Source organism: Phaethon aethereus (genome assembly GCF_964289735.1).
Source record: "Phaethon aethereus genome assembly, chromosome: 11".
Lineage (NCBI taxonomy): Eukaryota > Metazoa > Chordata > Aves > Phaethontiformes > Phaethontidae > Phaethon > Phaethon aethereus.
The window spans coordinates 15358253-15380869 of record NC_138587.1 but is presented as its reverse complement, the minus strand read 5'-3'; the positions used below and the strand labels follow the sequence as shown (position 1 = coordinate 15380869).

The window sequence follows — 22617 nt, the reverse complement described above, 5'->3', positions numbered from 1 at the left end:
GCACTGGAATACAATTGATCATAGTCTTCTGTACAACAACATTTTATGTATTAGAAGACTTATGTCTCCCCTTTAGCACTTTCTAGACTAAACAAAGCCAGTTTCTTTAAGCCTTCCTCATAGGTCATGTTCTCTAAAACTCCTATCATCCTTGTTGCTCTCCTTCTGTCCCTTTCTAATTTGTCTATCTTAAAGCATGGTGCTCAAGATTGTATACAGCTTTTCAGATGAGGTCTCACCAGTGCTCAAAGAAACAGAATAATTGCTTCCTGCTTCTTTCCCAGTATTACATCCATTCCAGAATGAGATCCAACTTCACTGCAATGGTATTCCATTGTGCAATCCAGATTCTTTTTTCTATGCTATTGCCTCATCGGAACATGTGACTTCTCCTTTGTAAATGGACTTGTCTTTACTGAACTTCAGATTACTTATTCCAGGCCTTCTTTCCAGTTTATTGAGATTGGAGCATCTTATTGAGCAGTTTAACTGCTCCTACAATGCCTGCAGCTTCTTGCAGCTTGGTTCATTATCAACAATATTAATGTTTTTTTTTTCTATTTCATCACTGAAATAATTTCTAAAAAAATACTCCACAGAAGCAGATCAAGGACAAACCTCTTTCAAACCCTGCAGTAAATGTCCCTCCTGTCTGATAATGAGTAACGGAAAATTTTTGTGTAGTATGTTATCAGTTGCACACCCATCTCGTGGTGATTTCATAATTAAGTAAATTAAAATAGTATTATTTATAGTTACACCACTTATTACTGTAATGCATTTTACATTACATGTTAATTACATTACAAATTAATGTATTTATTTGTATATTACAAATATATGGTGGGACAGTGTTAAAGGCCTTATGAATTCCAAGTATGTCACAGCTACCACTTTCTCTTCAGCCACGAAGCCAGTTACCCCATCAAAGGAAATTAGATTTGCTTGACATAATTTGTCCTTGACAAATACAGGCAGACTAAATATAGGATGGGTATGCTATGTAACAGCCATCTAGACATGCATTCTGTTTTAGAGAGTGGCCCAAAACCATCACCTAGGAAAGAGTGCAAGATTAAAGTGAGTACACAGTGATAAACAATCTCATACCTTCAAGGATGGAACATAAAAATAGTTTATCTTGTCTAGGATAGGAACCACCAGTTGATGATTAGGAACAGAGGATAAGGGCGAAGAAAGTATAAAGTGATCTGATATACACTGAGAGGGATAGACAGATAACATCATACAGTCTGGTAGAGACATCAAGCTACTGAAAATGAACCGTAAAAAGACTACTGGCTTTCTATCGATTCACTAATTAATAATTTATTCCATAACTTTCCAGGGTCTAAAAAAAAATTGTTCATAAATCCCCACACATTTCATTCGTAAAGATCAGAACAGTGTTTGCCTTCCTCAAGCCTCCAAGGATCTCCTATATTCTACATGAGAGCTGTTGAATATAATTATATATAGTTCCGAGTGGAACTGGGAACACTAGTAAATACTAGCAAAACAGCGAGTATTTTGTGCTCTATGTTCAGTCATGTACCTATTTCCATCATTCATATAATTTCTTAAGTTTTTTAAGCTCTTGAAGATGTTTTGATACAGACCTTCATTATGCTTCTTATCCATCTTATTCTTCCCTGAGTATAACCTGTTATAGTGCATCGAAAAGCATCTTCACTAAATGCTAGGTCTCTTACATTGTCTTGTCTCTCAAATTTTCTTTACAGGTTCAGGTTTCTGGAATTAGTTGAAAGCAGTGTCTGGGTTTCAGTAACACAGAGGTTGTTGTTACCTGTTTTTTTCACATCTCTTGCCTTCATTCTGTTTTTCTCATTCTATTCCTTGCACAAAGCCAAAAACGTTTTTTTCATGGTCATTTTCAGACAATTTTTCCTTCTTTTATAAACTCAAGCAACTTATCTCTGTTAATCAGAAACAGAACTAAAACCAAGACAGCAAGTCCTTAATACCCTTCTCCATTTTCTGAAAGAAAATGTTGTTCTTAATGTGTTCCAAGAACTCAAAGGATTCTGTGTTCTGTTGTTCAGGTTTTGATTTTGGGTTTTTTTCAGTTGGTATCCAAGAAATTGAGCTTTCTCATACTTACCCGTTCCTGTCGTTAGTACAACTACATTGGTCATTCTAAAAAAAGCGTCATTTGCCTCTGTCTCCTATTCCCGATCAAGTAGTCTATCATACAACCCCGTTATAACCTCACCAGTTTTTTTCCTTTCTATTTCTACTCAGACATGATGAACTCAGGAACTAATTTAGTATCAAACAATGACTCTTCATATAAAAGCAACATTTTATTTTTCCCCAGGGTTCTCTACCTGAAAAAGAGTTACTTATATAGACTGGTTTTCGTACTCCAGGTGGATACATATATGGATAACTTTCCTCCTTGTCCCACTATGATAGAGTCCCTCCTACAGTTTTCAACTCTCGCTCATTGTCGCAGGCTAAGGAATCATATAGTGAAGTCTATCTTAAAATTGGAAAGGCATCTTCAGGCCAGACTCCATCCATATCTGACAAGCTCTCCACTTACTAAACACACACATTTGAAATAGAATAGTGGCACCCAGTATCAGCTGCAAACACATGACATGCTGGCAGCATGGCTTACACATCTCTCTTAATTTCAAAAGAGAAGTTTGTTTCTTCAAATTTCATCTACTATGGCTTAGCTTCTTTCATTTCTATTTCTTGTGGTTTATCATTTCATACACATGTACACGTACATGCATGCATGTACACACACGTACACAATTTTTTACCGTAACAAATTTTTAACAGTACCAGACCCAGACACCTCAGAAAACAATTCTGAAAACATGCTCGCTGGCAGAAGGGTATTCTAAGGGTGAGATAAAGTTGTCGCTAGAATTTGAAATACTATTTTGCTGTGTATATATACAAATATAATGTATATTGTACATAATTACATAATGAATTAAAGAATTTATTATTTTCAATACTGTGACTTTATAATGATAACTAGCTACAACTAGTAAGTATGACTTTATTACTAACACTTATAGCAAAACTGTAGAATTATTTTCAATATTGGAACTATAAAATTACAGCAGATATTTTATTTTTGGTGGATCTGGTCTTTAAGCTTTCCAGAAATAAAAGGCACAGCATTTTCTGTTTGGAAACATCTGTTTCAAACACATCAAAATAATGAACTTTTTGGTCAGGCTGTCTGCTTCACCCAGTTGCCTGGGAACCAGAAGTACTGAGCTTCCACACTGGACACTTAGCAAATTTCTGCCTATTGACAGCAACATTATCTGAAAAACCACATTAAAGTATTCCAAAAGACAAAGTGTTGAAATTCTAATAAACCACAGAATGTCACAACCTCCTCATTCCAAACATATACAGTGTAAATAGTAATTTAAAATTATGGGACAGTAATTTTGTTTTAATTATTTTGTATATTAATTTTCACTTAACTTTCATATCATTAATATTCTAAAATATTATCAATAAAAGCAATTGAGTTACATATTTACAAAAGTATTTTTGTTTAAAAGAATATTTATTTGTAAACAAACATTGACATTTACAAAATCAAACCAGTGTTGGGCTTATGGATGCTTTTTCACCCTGGGTGGAGGAAAAAAAGTTCAACACTAGCACGCTCAATTAACATACTTTAGAAGACCATGTTATTAGGACAGTTATTTGCCCTTTCTGAAACACAGGGCTCTAAGAAGAATAATCTGAGAAAAATAATACTGAATTACTAAGCATTTTAAACTAAAACACCTCTGGAATTTGGTTTATCTTGCCTAGTTAAAAATGCATCACTGTTGGTTTTAAGCTGTATCTGTTATTTGAAAGCTTCAATACAAAGATATTTTCAAAAACAGTTTAGAACCATTGGTTTACAAGTTGCCAAAGGGAACTGCTGCACAGGTTTTTCAATACTAATGATTAACCCATTTACTTTAAATAAACAAAAAATTATTCCAAAAAGTGCATACTTCTGAAATCACTAGTAATCACTAATAATCACTAGGTAGGAAATGTTTCACTGATTTTCTACCGGAAAAGTTGAGTTATGAAATTATGAAAATAGCTGCAAAACTTCTAAAGAAAGATAGGGAAGAAAAACATAAGACACCAGACGAAATGTTTTAATTGTTTCAAGGATGGAAATAAATACCAGAGGTATTGGTTTCAGCTCCAAGAACATATCACTTGTTTATTATTTATTTGGAATATTTATCTTCTCTTGACACATTGAAATAGTAAAATTATGAAACTGAAGGTGAAAAAAGAGTAACTAACCTGATCTGGAGAGGGCCTGTGGTTGGAGTGTTGTGGCCTCCCAGGAGATCGATGATGGTGGTGGTGGTGATGGTAGTGGTAGTGGTGGTGGTCATCATCATAGTTATCTGCCATCAGTTTCATTCTGTTTTGTGTCTGTTTAAGATAGAAAGTAAGACAATTCTATTACATGCTGGAATATACTACACTGTTTTAGGAAGATCTTAGTTCTTTCTTAGATCTCTCTTTTTTTTTTTTTTCTTTTTCTTTTTTTTTGATCTGTAAGGATCTAACAATAGAAGTCCGGACTGCTGGCTCACAAAGAAAAGGAAACAGAAATAGAAAAAGATAAGAAAGTATGTGAACACGTATTCTGTCTCAGTTTTCACATGAGTAGAATTGCGCAAAGAAGTCAGAAAAGGATATGATCAAGGATGCTCTATTTGAAAGGCGTCAACAAAGACATTCAGCTTTTCTAAATTTTCTATTTTTTCCAGTCTGTTATTATGTCTTGCCAATTAACTTGTAAAATCTCACTGAAAGGAATATTAATACTTTAAATACTAAGAGTTAGCTACTGAGGCATGTCAACAGCAATCATAAATAATTATGCTAAAAGCTCTATTTTGGCTTAATTATTTTAATTGTACACCAGTATCACCCTGCTAAACGGCAAGTTAAAAGAATCTGAAAACTAACTGATACAGACATAGGCAGTTAGAGAAATAAGTGATTATGGAACCTGACACATGTTACCAAATGAAAGTCTTAGATATAGATCTTGAAAAAAAGATCAGCGCTTCGGCTGCTGCCAGGTACAGATAATAAAATTTATGTCACCATGAGATAACAAGATACATCGCTGCTCTTTATCACTATTACAATTATTCCATACCATGAAATACATAGACTGGAACAATTCAAACCTTGCTCATAATACCTAAAATATCTTACTACCGATTGCTCAATACCAGTGGATACAGTACTTATTTTTTCTGCTAGTAGGACTGAAGGCTGTCTCAGGCAAACTTGCTAACCTGTAATGAAGTTTTACTTATTTTTGCACTAACAAAACCCCAAAGAAAATGCTGTCAATTGTCAAAGACCTCTTCCAAGATTAGAAGAACCTATTAGACACATATACAATTAATATCATGCAGATGACTGAAGGAAAGATAGCAGTCTTAACACACAATGTCATCTTCAAAAATCTCACATGAACCCTGTAGGAGAAAGGTTGTTCTTGAAGAAGCATTATCTACTTTGTGCTAATTCCCTATGTAGACATCATTTGAGCTGGTCAAGCACAAACAAGTCTACTTTGCACATAGACATTTCTGGTGAACAGCAAAAAGAAGAGTATATATAAAGAAGAGAATAGTTCTACCCATGCTCCAAAGTAACAGGATTCATGCTAACTCCAGTGAGGACACTGGCTAAACACCTTACCCTGGCACTTCACCCAAACTAATGAGTTCTAAAGGACCAACTTAAACAGATGAATTTAAACACAACTCATTTGTTCAGGTATGTTCCTATATTAACAGGTCTAATTGGCTTCCAATTTGAAATGCCCATGAGATAGCTAGTGTCCCATAGCTAGTATGTGGTAAAGTTACTTCTGGGACTATTGTAAATTGATTTTTGTATGAGAACAATCCTATATCAAAATCTCTGTTAGGAAAATTTCACTGGTAGGTATATTTTAATAGAAAATATTTAAAAATCAAATTAATGGGGTTTCTTTGCTAAAGTAGAAAAAAGATTTGGAAGAGAGGCTAACTAAATATTCACCTAACACAATATTTGAAGTATAACAAAATCTAATGAGAGGAAAACTATGAACCACAGGGACCACAGGAAATCCTGATGTGTCTTTTTAGCAAGTAATTTTTTTTTTTTAATGTCACAATGCTTCCCAAGCACAAACAACCAAACCAAAACCTTAAGGCATCCACAATAACAAGACAGAGGAACAACCACAGATCAGATGTGCACATGCTTTAGCCACTGTCAGGCTCTTTCTGAGAATCTCTATAGCACTAAAAGCATCTTCTCAGTGTGTTACAGAATAAATGTCCTCCACAGGTCAAGTGGTGGATTCCTTTGAACAGAAATTGCACTTGTACTGTATGGTATCATTTCACATTTTTAACACTACTTTCTGCACAGCTGGAACTATCTCATTTTCTCCCTCCCAGATAAGAAGATGGAAGCATTCATACAGCTGTATGAATTTCAGATATGAATTTATATCAATTTTGCCAAAAGACCAACTCAATCTGAATCATCACACTTGGTATGTCGTTAGATTCAAAGAGGAAGGTCTTCTGAACAAAAGAGTGGAAAAGATGGAGAATTAATAGACAAATAATAACCCACTTACTGTAAACACTGTAATATCCTGCCTCTTTGGGGAAACTCCTAACATGTTATTAGTTTATTTTCTTATCAATGAACAGCCTTAAATTTCCTACCTTTCAACTGTATTCCATAAAAGAATGCAAAAGTTAAACAAGATGATATATGCAATCCTAAAAGTGTCTCCTGTAATGAGGTGTTTGGGATTAGACGTGTCATGGGATAAGAACTGTAAATGAATGATGTCATCTTTCTAATTTGGTGATGAAATATAAATAAACCACTTCTAATGTTTCTTTCTTTTGGATGCCAGATTGCAGTAAAATGTGCACAAAGAAATGTTAATGCTGCAGGAGGCTTCCTTTTGAGGAGGATGAACTGGAGGATTTCTGGAGAAGGAACAAAAGGCAGGCCATCCAGAGGAACAATACAATTGTTTTCAGGTCCTTCTGAATAAAAATCTGTAACATTACTTCTGTTTGCTTCCCTTGCTAACTCTTTCAATCTTTAGTAGACTTTGAAATGCCAGGTATATTTTTATTTGAGGAAGTAATTAATGAACCACATTGGAATTTATTCAGGACCCCAGGGCTTCACATCCCTACACCTACATAAAAACACATAAACACACAGAAAGGTGTACACATTTTAGGACGTTGGTTTATCAGACAGACAGTAAATCCTCATAGTCTGGGTCCATCAACACATTAGGACACTGCTTCAGTACTGACTGGGAGGGGAAAAATACCATCTACTGATTCGGCAATGCAGTCCTGCAACATCTTCAGTATACTTGAAAATTACTTTTGAAAGCATAACAATGCTTTATGTTACGATTATTCATGTTGGTTCAACATGATTATACAAGATGACTTTTCTGGATGATCGGGAAACTCAATCTTGGAATGTACAATTCATGAAAATTAGAGTGATGATTGTACATGCATTTAAACTGTGCTATATCTAATTTATATCATATGTTACACTGCATAAGTTAGTCCATATCTGAAATAATTATATTATAGAGTTTAAAATTTCATTCTCATTTTCCTCTCAAAACTATTATTATTGATACGGTTTTCCTGAAAACAGGGTTTCTCAGAATGTATGTAGCCACAGCTCTGACCACAAAATTATCATACCAACAGTTCTTTTTGAAAATGCCTGGTGAACACCAGACCCACACCTGCGAAGGAACAGGTTTTAATTTGGATTTATATTAGGAAAGAAAAAATGTTAACTTGTAAAATACAACAATTAATTAACTGCATCTCCTACAGACCATATATAGCCTTACTAGTTTTAGCCTAAACAGTTTCCTCAGATTTTTTTGCTTTAAATTTATTGACTACATTCAATAAATACTGCATCCATTTTGAAATAAAGGAATGATAGAGGAATTAGAAGCAGCATAAATCTAGGTGCACAGGTATATTAACCCTTAGGGCTTGAAACAGTTGTCTTTGATCATTCAATGTCATTATTTGCTAAGTTGTCAAGGTCATGAATGGTATGTGTAACTGAATTTTTAACCCACTTACCAAAGAATTCATGATCTAGCACTGTAAGAAAACTGACAGATATTTCTTGTCCTCCTAAAATTCTGTCGAGTTTAAGTAAGGATCTACGGATGTGAAATGAAAGTCTTTGATTGACTGGTAACAGACTACATAGCTTAACAGCAATCTGTAACAGTAAAACTATAATATTAAAACTGTCTTTTAAAAAATATTTTAGCAAGGTGGCAATAGGGAACTATGCTTTGATCTGTCATCTGGATCAAGTTAACAACAAAACTCTCATGAATGAGAATCAAATGAGGAAAAATAGTAAGATTTGTTGCTCTGGGATATAGGTGTAATACCATTCAATAGCTATTACTTTCCTTTGGATTTTCTTCTCAATCTCTCTTCACTAAATGGAATTTGAAACATTTCTAGAATATTCACTTTCAACAGGGTAGGACTTTTCCCCATATAATATTGGAGGGGGGCAGATATAAGGCCTACAAGCTATCAATGTAGTCTAATCATTAAAGCATGAAATTTAAAATCTAGAGACCCACATTCTAGCTCTGATTCTGCAATGACCTCTTGTTGTCTTCAATGACACAGAACCTCTATTTCTTGCAACCTCACTAACTCAAAAATAAGCATTCTAATAGTTCCACAAAGCACTTTGAGATCTTCATGTGGCAGACGTTTAGTTCTAGTCATCCTGATTTTTACTAATACATTATTTAATCTGAGCTTTTTTTTCCAAGACAGTAATTTTAGAAAACACAAATTCTTTTTTTTAACTTTGAAACCCAGAAAGTAAGGATCTAAAAAATTGTGTGCTTAAAACTACATGGTTCTCCAAGTTTATCCAGAAGTTGCATAAACTTAGTGGAATAAACCTGGATTTAATGGAAGCATGTGCAACTGCCATTAGTTTTCCAGGATTAATCCAGTGCTTCAGACCTGAACTCCATTAGCTGAGAGTTAACAAAATGTTTGCTAATTAAGCCAGCTCTGTACTGACTCTCGCCAAATACAATCAGTTTTCATGTTAGACCAATATTTTTACACGTTCTTTTAAAACTGTTGTCATCTGTTGGAACAGGCTGCCCAGGGAGGTGGTGGAGTCACCATCTCTGGAAGTGTTCAAAAAACGTGTGGATGTGGCGCTTCAGGACATGGCTTAGGGGACACAGTGGCGCTGGATTAATGCTTGGACAAATGCTGTACTTGGCCTCAAACATCCTTAAAATTCACCAAATTACATTCGTCACTCACAATCTGTTAAAGGACTATAACAGTTTGCACGAAATGAAACAGCATATATTTGTTCCTTAAAAAATACAAAATATTCCACAATGTAGACTGTTACATTTATGTAACAAAGGAAGAGTCTTGAAAAGTAGCAAGAAAAGGCATTTCAGAAGGCAACACAGAATGCTGTGTTTCTAAGTAGCCCTGATGGTGACTTCTAAGACTAAAGTACTCATCACAGGCTACACTGAAAAGTAAAATTAGGTGTTGTGTAAAGCATGTATTTCTAGAACTTGATCAAGGTCATTGCCCTTTTTTTTTTTTAAACTCTTCAACAAGTTTTGTCGTTAAATATTTTTCTGAGATCAAAAATAACAAGTTCAAGTTCCAATCTTTGAGCCTCTAAAAAAATGTTCCACATCACTGTCATTTAGTTCTACCTTGTTTGGGCATCTCAAGCTTACTAGAGATACATGCACCCTGCATAAGTGATTTGATAATAAGCCAAATAGTGAGCTTAATTTGCCATCTAGAAAAGAGATTTAAGAGAGATTCTATTGCAAAGTTTCAGTTGAAACTTCTTTTGTTTAAACTTCGTGATATACTTAAGAGATTTTTGAGCACTAGTTCACTAATTATGTAGCTGAAGCAAAATGATAAGTCCAAGGCCATTATTGTTAAAAAGCCTAACCTTGAGACTACTCTCAATTCTTTTTAATGGTAGTATACTTCTTGAATCAACACATGATTAAATGAGACAAGTTGTTAAAATATATCCACCAACTATGGTTTTGACAGAAGAACTTGTGTCATTTTTCCACGAGCCGAAGGATCTGTTAATTGGCCATTGTTTTGAAGGCTCTTTTGCCAATAGTAGAGCTGCATGGAAGAAGTGGACTTCAGTATTCTTCAATATACTTCAAAATATCCTAGAGCTTGTATTACTTTATGCTAATTATTCAGGCCACTTCTAACAGCATAATACTAGCAACATAACGCTAATTCTTTCCAAAATAAATTATACTCTTGTCTTCAATAGTTAGTAATACATGATAATATTCAATTCAGTCTTTTTTGGTGCTTATGCAGTGAGTTTTTAGACACCAAGAAAATTCCAATAGAAAAAAAAAGTTATGAAGACTTAACGAGTTTGCAAGCACACATCAGTAACCAAAAGATAACAAAAGCATTACAGTATGGTAACTAACTAGGAACTCCAGATGCTAAATAACTATCATAATCATAACCGTATGGGTGTTGGAATGCATCACTATGGGGTAGAGTTATGTTTTACTGAGTGCTTTAATTATGCATTTGCTTTTTATAGCATCCCTGTAATGTAATCTATTCTTATATTCTTACTCTTAACTATATTTTAACATGGGGTTTGCTGCTTTGTTTCCCGCCTCTGTTGAAGAACACAAATAATTTTTTCCCTGTTAAAATTCCAAATGGGCTAATAAGCGTGTTTTTCTTTTCCTGCTGTAGTGTATGACTTGTCTTGGAAAGTGTGAGAGACAGGATGCATGCAGGCTGAAAGTGTGCATGATCGCTTATTGGAGAAAAGTTTGGCTACTCTTCATTTAACTCTATTTTTTACCTCATTAATGTTGCAACTTTTTCATACAAAGTAAAGGACACAGTAAAGTTTTTATGCTGAGAAAGCACATCATTTTTTCTTTTTCACAAGTATATCTAGTTAGATATTAAACTTAACTCATGCAATGTTTTGCATTAATATCTTAGAATTCTTACCATTTGTCACACGCACATAACCAGAAAACCTCTTCTTCAGGCCCTGCCCGCCCTCCCCAGTTTCAATGGACAGAGAATAGGGACTAAGAAACGGTACTGAGTATTTTCCAAATTTTCATGAAATCCAGCCTTACTCCCATGTGAAATACAAAAGCAATTGCTGGCCAAATCAGATGCTCTGACTCCTGTGCAGCAATGGAAAGCAGCTTCCAGTGTAAATACTTTCAAAGACTTGGATCTGATAACTTAGTGTTGAACATGAGCATAAAAGTTTCACATATATTTCAGTTCTTTCTTTAATTAGAGTACTATTTAACTGATATTAACACGCATTACACCTGCTGCTTTGCATTACAAAATGTGACTGGCTTATCCTGAAAGAAGTTAGAGCTCATAGTAAGTCTCCCTCTCAGCTGAAGGACAATAATCTCACAAACACCAGCTGGGATATTAGACACTTGGCAGACCGAGACAGGCAGCAGTCCCAAGTGCCAAGGAGACACTTATCTAAAGTACTAAGGCCAAATTTCAACTTTCCTGACACTTGTGATTGAAGGAAGTTATGTTGATTTGAACATGGTCCATCTGACTTTTTAGTTGCGGTCTCTGCATTTAGACTTTGTGTTTTTGAAGTCTTTTTAAGTTCTGTGAATTAAAAGTATGGCTTGAAGCACAGGAAATATCTTGTAATAATACAGCATACTCAGTAATGTATAGGCTAAAGTCATGCTAAAAGTATTTGTCTGAGTCCTACTACTAAACTTGGTAATTACATAGAAGTATGTAAGAACGTAGACACAAAGAAGTGGGTTAAAAAGCATAATTAAAGCTCTGAAACAGTAGCTGCCTGAGGACATCTCAGGCCAGGTCCTACTAAATGCAGACAAGCAACGTAAGAATGTAAGGTTCTCTTTTTTTCCCTTTTTTTACAACAGGAAATAACTCATTAAAAAGATACTTCCCCATAATAATTGCTTAAAACCAGACATGAATCAGAAACTTCAGTAGCTAAACAAGACCTTTGAAACTGCAAATCTCTGGTTAGTAGCACTGATTGTCTTTCAGTGTCTTTAATGTCTGAACAGTTCAATTCAGCTGTAATTTTTGCAATTTGATTACCAAGCCCAGTTCTCTCATTTGGATCATATACAAAATACAGCCTAAGTTGAAATTACATTTCTTCCATTGTATGCAATAAAAAATGATGAATAAAACATAAATTTCAACATACAGATGGTATATTGGAATACGCACCGAAATGGAAGTACCATCACAACATTGTCTTGATATGCTTCATTGAGACGTCTTACCTATAACTAATTTTTGTTTGATGCTAGATTGTAGAAATGATAAGTTTTATCCACCACCAAGGGAGCAGAAAAATTTGACACCCCATTTTTACAATATTTTTTAATAACTGGCTACTTAGCACTGTACTTGAGATCAAGTGCTAAACTATATTTAGCTTTATTATCATGGGGTACTTTGTAGTGGAACTTAAGGACTTGTTTCAAAAATGTCTCATGGAGAGAAAAAAATACCTCTTTGGCTTGCAAGTTTACTCATTTATATAATGGAGACATTCAGTATTCTTATCTGAGACACTTAATACCCATTTTCATCTATCGCGCCAGCCAGATCAAAAATTACAAAAGTTCTCCTGTTAATATATACATTATTTTATATCTGCATTACCTACTTTTTCCATTTAAGATTTTCAGTCTCAGTAGAGTTACACCATTTGTCTGAACAAAGTGTGTTACGGCAGCTATAGCCACTGAGAGGTTCTAGTATAAGTTCACGACAAGATTATCACCAGTGAAAAAGGGTGCAATGCATTAGATATGGCCATGCTTAAGATATGATATAAATTCTTCAAGAATGAAAAAACTCTGAACAGAGAAAGAACAGAAACAGATATTAAAGCAGATCACCAACTACAAGGCAGGAAAGGACTCCAGGGCCTGACTGCCATAGGCTACAAGGCAGAAAAAGCCCCTCTCATTGGAAAATGTTTGTGTAAAAATACCACCCGAAAGAATTTGGATTCCTGAGAGCACAAGGAGGAAAAAGTGATGCCATACACAGCAATGACTGGAGTCCTTCGACTTTTATAATATAGATTGTCAAATCTTACTGAGGATATGTGAAAAGTGTTGTGTGAGCACTGCCAACATTTTTAGTATTTTTCCAAGACAGAACATTTCTTCTGAATTAACTAATTTGACCAGGCAAAGGCTATTAGCTACACACACACACATTCTCCTTCTTACCTTGTGCCATACAGAGCCTACTGCATTAAGCTTTAGGGAGAACTGGCACCCCTACACTAATCTGTCCGCATTGGGTTTATAGCTAAACTGCTTGTACTTGGCAAAATTGAGAATTACAGACTCAGATTCAAAAATATAGATTCAAAATTCAGATTACAAGTTAAGAGAATAAAACCCAATTTTAAGACATGCAGAAATATTGCCTTAGGATACTTCTAATTAATAGAAAAGTATAAACTGCAAGGATTTTTCAGATGGTAAATAAATTTAAGGCCATTGAATGCACGGACTGCTTGTACTGACGTCAACGGGATCTGAACAAACACACTTAAAACCAGATATTAATAGCCATTTTGCTATATTACCTGAGAATTTTTAAGGAGAAAATAACCAGACTGATTTTCCTCATACGGGAGTTCAATATATTAAGTTATTAGAATATAGAATAGAATATAAATAAAACAAAGAGTTTGTGTAGTATAACTGTAACAAAAATAAAACTCCTAAAACTTAAGGGTCTCAGACTACTTTGTTCAAAGTTAGGTGCTTAAAGCTTGAGCAAGACCAATATTCTGAGTGACAGTAAACAGTATCAACAGGAGAGGGAAAAACCCCAGCACAATGGTCAAGTACGTCTGCAGTACCCAGATGAATGGCTTCATAACATGGATTCTATTCACTGTGCAGTAACATTTAGACTCAACGGTACCATAAATCTCTGACGCAGATCAATGTTGATAATAACAACAACAACGAGGATGATGATGTAGTATTCTGTGCCCCTATAATATTGCCACCTCTGAAATTCAAGGAAATCAGAAACATTAACTTAGTTTAACAACATCAGCAACAGCAGCAATAGCGATTAGGAACCCACACAAATACCAGAACAGCGCTACCGATCACAAGGTCTACAGATTATAGTGCCTACAGACACGGTAAGAAAGCATTGCAAGACTTTTTTGTTCCCACACCTGTTAAACATTAGAGGGCTTAAATGCAATTAATTAATGCACAGTGTTGCAGAAGAATGTTTGGGCTGCCAGAATAATCACAATCACACCAACTTCTAATCCTATCCTTTTTCTTATACAGTAATATAAACACTTTCAGTATCATAGCATGCACAACACAATACAGCTGAATTAATCTGAGAGGCAAAATATAAATTTGGGTATTTTGTTATTCATGAGTGCTTGGTGTCACCACCATAACATCACATTAGCACTATTTCTGATGTACTTAACTAGAACAGTCTATGTAAAGCAACATGCTGCCTTCAATTCCATTTTAACTCCTCTGCTGCTGAAAGAGTTCTTTGAAATATTTGGGTGTTAATTAGTAAGAAATACTTCTATGTATTGCATGCAGGAGAAAATATTGCTAGTGGTTAATTTGCTGAGAAACTGTGGTTACACAGATTTTTAAAATTCCTTGATTGTTTCTCACCCTTTTACTTTCATTAGCAATATGTTCGTGTGATGAAATATAGAGTAGAGAACTAATAGACTAGCGAAGACTGCCAAACACCAGCCTCGCCTCCGGCCAGAGTATTCTGTACACCTGCAGCCCTGAAAACACTGGAAAGGTTTCTAATTTCATGTTTTGAGAAGAAAAATAAAATGCTCTCAAGGAGTTAGGAGACCTTGCATTTTGGCCAACTCCACTTATATTTTTGGCTCTGTATCCCAAAAGTGAAAAGAGGCAACTGGGAAATTTTCTCGCAGTATCCAAGTTCAGTATGAATCAGTAACATAGCAGTGTCTTCTGCTCTTACCAAAATCTCCTGAGATGTTCTAAAAATGGACTTCAAGTTAATTATTTCATTAACGATTGCATCACTGTACAAATTTCTCTAAAAATAGCTGTCTCAGAATTCTCAAAAGGAATCTTGGCCAGAGTGATTATAAATATTATGTAATCACTCAGCCAAGTCCTCGTGGTGATTTTGTATAATGCTGTGTTCCTGAAAGGTTTTTTAAGCTTACTACACAGTTCTATGGCTCTCAAAATACAGCATTTGGTGTAAGAATCAAAACAATTCCAGTGGTTCTGTTTTGCTGGTAGTGCATTACTATGTTTCCCGTTTATTTAAACCACTAAACAATAAATATTTAACTGACAGATTGCAGCTGCTAAATTCTATTTAAATCATTACAATTAAATATGCTCGTTTCTGATGGGAAGGTGTTCGCAACACAGACGTCAGTATTATTACTACTAATTTTACAGGTGGATATACTGTGATAGAAATAATTTTCCTAGGTTATCAAAATATAATGTGAAAAAAACTGTAAAAGTAAGCCAGCAGTTGAGATAAAACCAATGCTTTTCTTCCAGCTTAGAAATAACAGAAGTTCTACTTAAACTCACACAGTCACAATCCATAAAAAGACTGCTCAACTCATTCACATAAATGATATTTTGGTCTTTAATATATGTACGTCCGTAGCTTCATATTTAAAATAAATCACATATGTTCTCATTCCCTTACAAAGGCAGTATATTTCATTTAAGATGCTTCTTTTTCTTTTTCAGTGTGACTTGAGTTACTTCAAAATCAACGTCTTGGTAGCTTACAATCTGTTTGACATTCCTAAAGGCCAAAAAATTAGAACAGAAAAATTGGAGAAAGGCATTCAACTGCATATTTGGTGCTAGGGGCATTATTTCAGTCATGAACAATCTAAAAAGAGAAAAAAAACCCTGAAATTTGCAATTGAGACTTTTTAAAACTTTCTTTTTTGAACATATTCCACTTCTGGTTTAATTCTGTTTTAGTTTAGAATACTATTGAGATGTCCTTTGTCAGTCTGCATGAAATATTGAACAATGGAAATCAGTACATTTGTCAATATGGAAAATATTGATATTTTATGACAAAAAATAATTGATTAATTAAAAAGAAAAGAATGCAGGTGACTTTTTGAGTTGGGGGGAGGGAGGCATTTGGGAAGTAAATACTTTGCCTCCAAACCGAGTAATAACTGACTCCACTGTTGTAAGACAAACCACATTAAAAATAAAAGACATAAAATAACATCAAGTTCATGACCTGGATAAACTAAGACGAATATTCATGCCCAAGTAGGCAGTACACTGTATTTGTTTTATCTTTGCCAGAATAGCGCCTGTTTAGACAATAGCCTGTTACTCCTAGATATTGAAAAGCTCTTGGTACTTTTCTTCCTCTCACGGAATTTTTCATGCTCATTGCCTATGGCACAATGTTAATATTCTTCTGAAGCAATCCTAAGGAAGCTTATGGAGAGCCAAGAAGCTTCCAGTTGAAATACAAAATACACCAGGATGCTTCAGGAGTCTACCAGAGTGATTAGAGAAGTTTTTCACAGTGTAGGTCGGTGGTAAAAGCAGCTACATTTGCATTTAGGCAATTCAATCTCAGTGCAAGTCTGTGATACATTACAGCACAGTGATAGAATCTGTTTTTCTGGCCTTAATCCAATAGCAATAGAATAGAAAAGTAACCTCGATACTTTGGGTTACACCACTGAGTTTTACAGAATTGACCTCCTGAACCTTTAAGACATCTACTACATACTGTGCCCTATCTCTTTAAATATGAAGCAGGCTTTTGATGCCTACAATGACTTCACATGGTGAGAGCTACCACAGATCTTGTACAGCATTCTGAGGAGCAGTAGATGAATTTGTAAACATTTTTATGTTCCCACTAGGTAAGCACCTATAAATGTTATGAAGTATATCCATTAAAACTCCACAGCCCCTTCCCTTAAATTGCGACCCTCACTGGCCTCTGGCGAATTCACATACATACCTCTCCTTCTCTCTCTCTCAAGAAACAGTCTTTGTAGCTCTCAAAAAAACCCCTTTGTACTTACTTTTTCATTTCATCAGAGGACTTTCCAAGCTACAGCGATCCTATCTCGGACACTGAAGCCACCACTTCAATAGCAATAGCAAACCAGCATCCTAGGCTTGGAGTGTAACATTGGTTTTGGGTATTATTCATTTCAATGAGCGATAGTACAGCATGATTTAGAACTGCTAGAAATACAGAATTGGATTTTATCAACTACATGACAAAGTCTAGGATGCCACTGAAAAAGACAGCAACAGAAGTAGAGACTCAGAGAGTTTCTGAGGTAGAAAGAAATTCCCCAAACTGCAAACAAAAGTGAAAAGCAAATCAAACTGTCAGATATATGATGATGCGGCACAAGGACTGAGGTTTCACAACAGCTTGCTTGGGCCAAAGTGATTCACCTGTCTACAAAGATAGCAAAATAAAACTTGTCTGAAATAATATTTTCTATGTCAAGTGGTAAAGCTCATTCTCACTGAAGGCTAATTTCAAACTATTGCTTCTTTAGTAAAAAGACAAGTTTTTGAAAAACAAGATGTCCTTGGGAGACATGGAGGACATAAGGAGAGCAGATGCAATTAGAAGATCAATTGCAGCATCACCACATGAACTCTGCAGTATAATGAGGAAAATATAAAAAGATTATCTAAAGAAACTCTAGGACATCGTTTCTAGGATATAAATGTATCAGATTAAATGTCTGAATTGCAGATGCTGAAGGAGAAAGGAGGAGGTGGTCTGCAACACATTTACTCTTATCAGCTGATGCCTCTTTGTGGAAGAGGGAAAGCCTACTCTTACTGATGTTCTGCTAATAGCATTTTCAGCCACAGTGCTTCAGATGCAGCCTAGCTTTCCCATCAATAGTTGAAAGACAGAGACTTCTTGTGAGGAGCAAAATGAAAAGGAGCAACATAAAAAGAAACTCCTTGGATTCTTTAAGGTCTGCATTTCTCATTCTTTGCCCTGCTGCCTTGATAAGCTCTCAGCCTCCTGTAGCCATGAACAGAGGCTTCCTGCTTGACTGGATAGGTAGATGCATCAAAAATCCATTTGCTGGTGTGGACTTCTATCATCACTCACCATGTTACTTTGCCTCTCAAAGTAAAAATTCCTCCTACAGTACAGAACAAGAGTGGATTTGGAGGCCTAATGTTTAGCATTATCTAGTGAGTCACCTTCTAATATTTACAAATATCTCTCCTTTCATGGTCACACTAGGGTGGAGAAGTGGGGCTTTTTTTCTTCTTTCAGCATTGTAACAGCTGTGGAAATGGGGATGGGACAAATAGGCCATAAGAAAAAAACTGCCACCACAGCTGATCATTCACTGAAGTTCTAGTGAATCAGAAATAGACTGGGAGACGGCATCTCCCAGAGAAATTGAGGAACAGAGCGGACATATCACACAGTGTGGAATCCGTCACTTCCCCCCGGCCCAGCACAGTCATAGCAAGGAAGAGTAGCACTAACAAGCCTCTGTGTTGGATACACACATGAAAGCTTGACAGTGGTTCTCCCCAAAGGGATTAAAGAAGTATGAATGATCTCTACAACCTTTATTATCAGCTAATTCTTAAGTGTAATAAAGCGGTGACCTAGTTAAACCACATTCCTGTTCCTGGTGTCTCTCTTTTTTTGTTCCCTGAGATAACAGGGAGATTATTTTGGCATCAATTTAATCTAGTTAAATAGCTTTACTGAAGATCTTTATCACTATAAATAATGGAGGTATTTGAAGTATTTGGTTACAATTCTAACTGCAGTTATCCAAAACAATGCCTCTCTAGCAGCCCTCTTCTACTGTTCCTTCACTCTGTCTGAAGAAAGTTATGAATGTTTTGAACACTTTTCAGCAATAGTTTGAAGGTACAAAACAAAAACAAAAAACCAAACAAAAAACAACCAAAAAAAAAAAAAAGAAAACATTCCAGTTTGCCCAAGTCTCTGATGAACACCTTAAAAATATCTGTGACAGGTACCATGGAACATGGCAAAGTGGTGTATTCATTTACTCTTCAGTAACGAAAGATAAAAGTGAAAAAAGAAGGTATGTAAAAGAGAAAATAACTGCCTTTTCTTTTCCGAAGCAAACCAAAACCCCTAAAATTATTTGGAACATAACATCATCTGCTCCAATGCAGCACAGTGGGATAAAGCACTAAAAAGCATAAAGCTTTTTATATGCCTATTTAGCATATAAAAGTTGATTGAAACGTCTCCTGGTCAGCTGACTGACCTGAGACATGAGCACACCATGGTTGGAACACGGGTGCTTGGCTGGAATGTCTGTAACGAAGTCAGCATCATGAGTGTATGATAAGTTCATGCTCAGGGTCTGTTTCCTATTTTTATAGAGCTATGGGGAAAAGCTATAATGATTAGATGCGTAAGGTCAGAGCTATTGGGAATTTAGCATAGCAGCAAGGGTTTTCCTTAACTTTCTGTTCTTCAGTACTTGGAGTTCTACAGTACGTGATGCATGACTCAGAATAAAGAATCACATTCACTATGCAGTATGTCCTAAACATTATTAACGTGGCATCTCCTCTTCCTCAAGCAACAGTCACAGAATTCAGCACTGTCACACAAGGAAAACATCAGATACAACATCTTCAGACATGGTCTGAAAACATCTTTCTCATCTTTTTCACCTATTCTGAAAGAGGAAAGGCATTTAACACCATGCGTGATACACAGGTCTTCAGTATCTAGGTTATCTGAAGATCCTTGGACCTCTTACCTCCAGTACCTCTTCTGGCTCCAACTATTACCTTTTAAAAATCAGGAGGAGTAGCCACTGCACAGTATACAGAGTTTTAAACATTTTAGTTAGACAGAGAAGAGACCTATGTACTGTGTCTAGTATGGTTATTTTCCTCATTAATAAAGCAGAATATAACCTAATTTTGCTTGTGATAAAATCTATTTCTAGAGTTTGTAACTACATGGTTTTTTATTAAAACCTCAAATGACTTACAGTGTTGAAGACAGGGTGATTTTTACTCATTTGAGAATTTGTTTTTAAGGATAATTGCAATTTCCAGATAACCTCTCAGAAAGCCTGAAACCTTCTGAAAACACAATTATTTTACAACAGATAAGCAAATAACTGAACAGAAGAAGGTTAGAAAGAGTCAACAGGATAGATAGATCTTGCTTCATGGCAAAGAGCACCTGCTCTCTGTCTCACTTAAAGAAGGTTGGGAGCTACATGAGGAGGGAAAACAGAAAGTGTATTGGCTGCATATAATATGAGCCAAGCAAATGTGCAGCTAAATACTTAACAACCATAGAGAAGCAATAAACACTTACATAGAATACCTCCTACCTTTCATAAGCGCTGTCACATGTCAGACCTGGCTTGAAGACTTTCAACATGAAGTTAGAATAAAATAGTACAAATGAAAGTAATGCCAATTTTCTGTTGCCATGAAAGTATGAAAAAGAATGTTTTTCATTCACCTGCTGTTTTAACTGATGTACTAATCTGTCCTTCTCTCGTTTAAGAGCCATTACTTCCTCTTGAGTCTTCTTTTTCTTTGAAGCAGACAGTTCAAGCAAGGCAATGTTTGCATCTTTTTCACTAATTGCAGCAAGCAAAGCTTCCTGTCTGATAAAATAGAATAAAAATTGTTATATTCTCATTAAAATAGAACATATACTAATATATCATACTACATGAGATGTTTCTTTTAACCACTAGAACAATCAACTACCTTCTGAACAGTCTTTAAATAGCAAACATTGTCAAGTCCAGCCAAATCATGAAATAAACTGATTAGTCAAAAAAGTTCTCTTTATTAGTCAAAAAAGTTTTCTCTTTTCTCTTTTCATTACTTAACTATGTTATAAAACATTTATCTCAGTCTATTTTACTACAATATGATGCTTAAAAATATTTCTGTGAAACGGTGTGCTTAAAAAAAAAACCCCAAACATACTTTTTAAAAGTCACTTGCCAAAATTCTATAATATCTTACATAAATCTATAGTGAATTATTCAAATCATACAGAATGAATAATAAAAAGACAAGCGATACAGATAAAACATATTTTTATACTATCCTGTTAATTTGGTACCCTAAGAGATCTCAGTACAGAAATCTCTGGACATCTTCCTCACATTTACTTACATGTTTTCCTATGGATTTATTATTATTCATTGTGTCACCAAAAAACTATAATTCTAGAAGTAAAATATAACATCTAGAAAATAAGTTCCTTGATCTAATTGTTCATGAGGAATCTTTTCCTTTGAAATCTTGACCCCCCCAATCTTCCATAAAGCAGAGAGAAATGTACAGCACTCAGATGCATGTAGAATTACACAGAAACTAGCAGGAGCATGTTGTAAATAGTTTGTGAGGACATATGACAAAGGTAATTTTTACAACATGCAGTTGGAACTACAGATCTTGCAGTATCTTATTATTTCTTATACTCTAAAATGCTGACATTGGCAAGGCCATAATCTGTCCCTTATTTTCTTAAATAAAAGAAATACATTGATCTTTTGCAGTGCACTCAGTGACAGACTATGACTTACCAGCCAAGGAAAAGCATACAATACTTAACAGCTTTTAGAACACAATGTGTTATGGCCTATGCCTTTTTCCAGAACTACATAAGATCAATCATTAAAAAATAAACATGGATAAATGAGTCATAAATTAACCTTAGGCTCCAACTGCTAATAAATGTAAGAATATGGCTCATGAACTTCACACAGTCAAGGTGAGCTGAAAGTTTGGAATTCTCATAGTCCTTTGCTTGCCAGCAAAAGAAGTCAAGAAAGCTATTTCACTTTTATTTCAAAGTTCCTAATGTATTAATGTAAATATTTATAGGACAATATTTCTGATGGAGTCAAAGAAAAACAACCCATTTATTTTACTCTCAAAGTTATGAGACATGGATCAATTTTAGATAAACAGTTGCATTTTATTCATACACTTTAAAATAGTCTCATTTATTATTCTGTCCTCTTTATTCTAATCACAGTTAAATGATGTTTAAAGGAGGATGCCATAAGTCTCCAACAGTCTTAATTTAAATGAAAGCTATTAGTTATTTTAAATAGCGGGTATTAAAGACAAAAATGTATCAAAGGGTCACATATCCATAATGCTAATTTGAAATGAGATATATTGTTTTCTATAAAGCTGATAATAATGCATAAAACTTGCAGCATAGTAATTTGTAAAAGACTGCCAGTGTTTTCAGGTGTTGTACTCAAATAGAATATCAATTCCATAACACTTTCATTAAAATCTTAAATTTGTAATGCACTGAAATAGCAGAAAGCTGATTTGCTACTGTATTCGAC

At 35.1% G+C, this 22617-nt stretch overlaps 1 protein-coding gene across 1 annotated transcript in view; it reads right to left on the bottom strand.

The window, feature by feature from the left end:
• Nucleotides 1–22617, bottom strand: part of ERC2 (ELKS/RAB6-interacting/CAST family member 2) — a gene marked incomplete at both ends in the record, with an annotated part of 440763 nt that overhangs the window by 72786 nt on the left and 345360 nt on the right. The window contains 2 exons of the mRNA XM_082004800.1: nt 4321–4455; nt 20754–20901. Coding sequence (XP_081860926.1) covers nt 4321–4455; nt 20754–20901 — 283 coding nt within the window. The remainder of the gene's footprint in view (nt 1–4320; nt 4456–20753; nt 20902–22617) is intronic.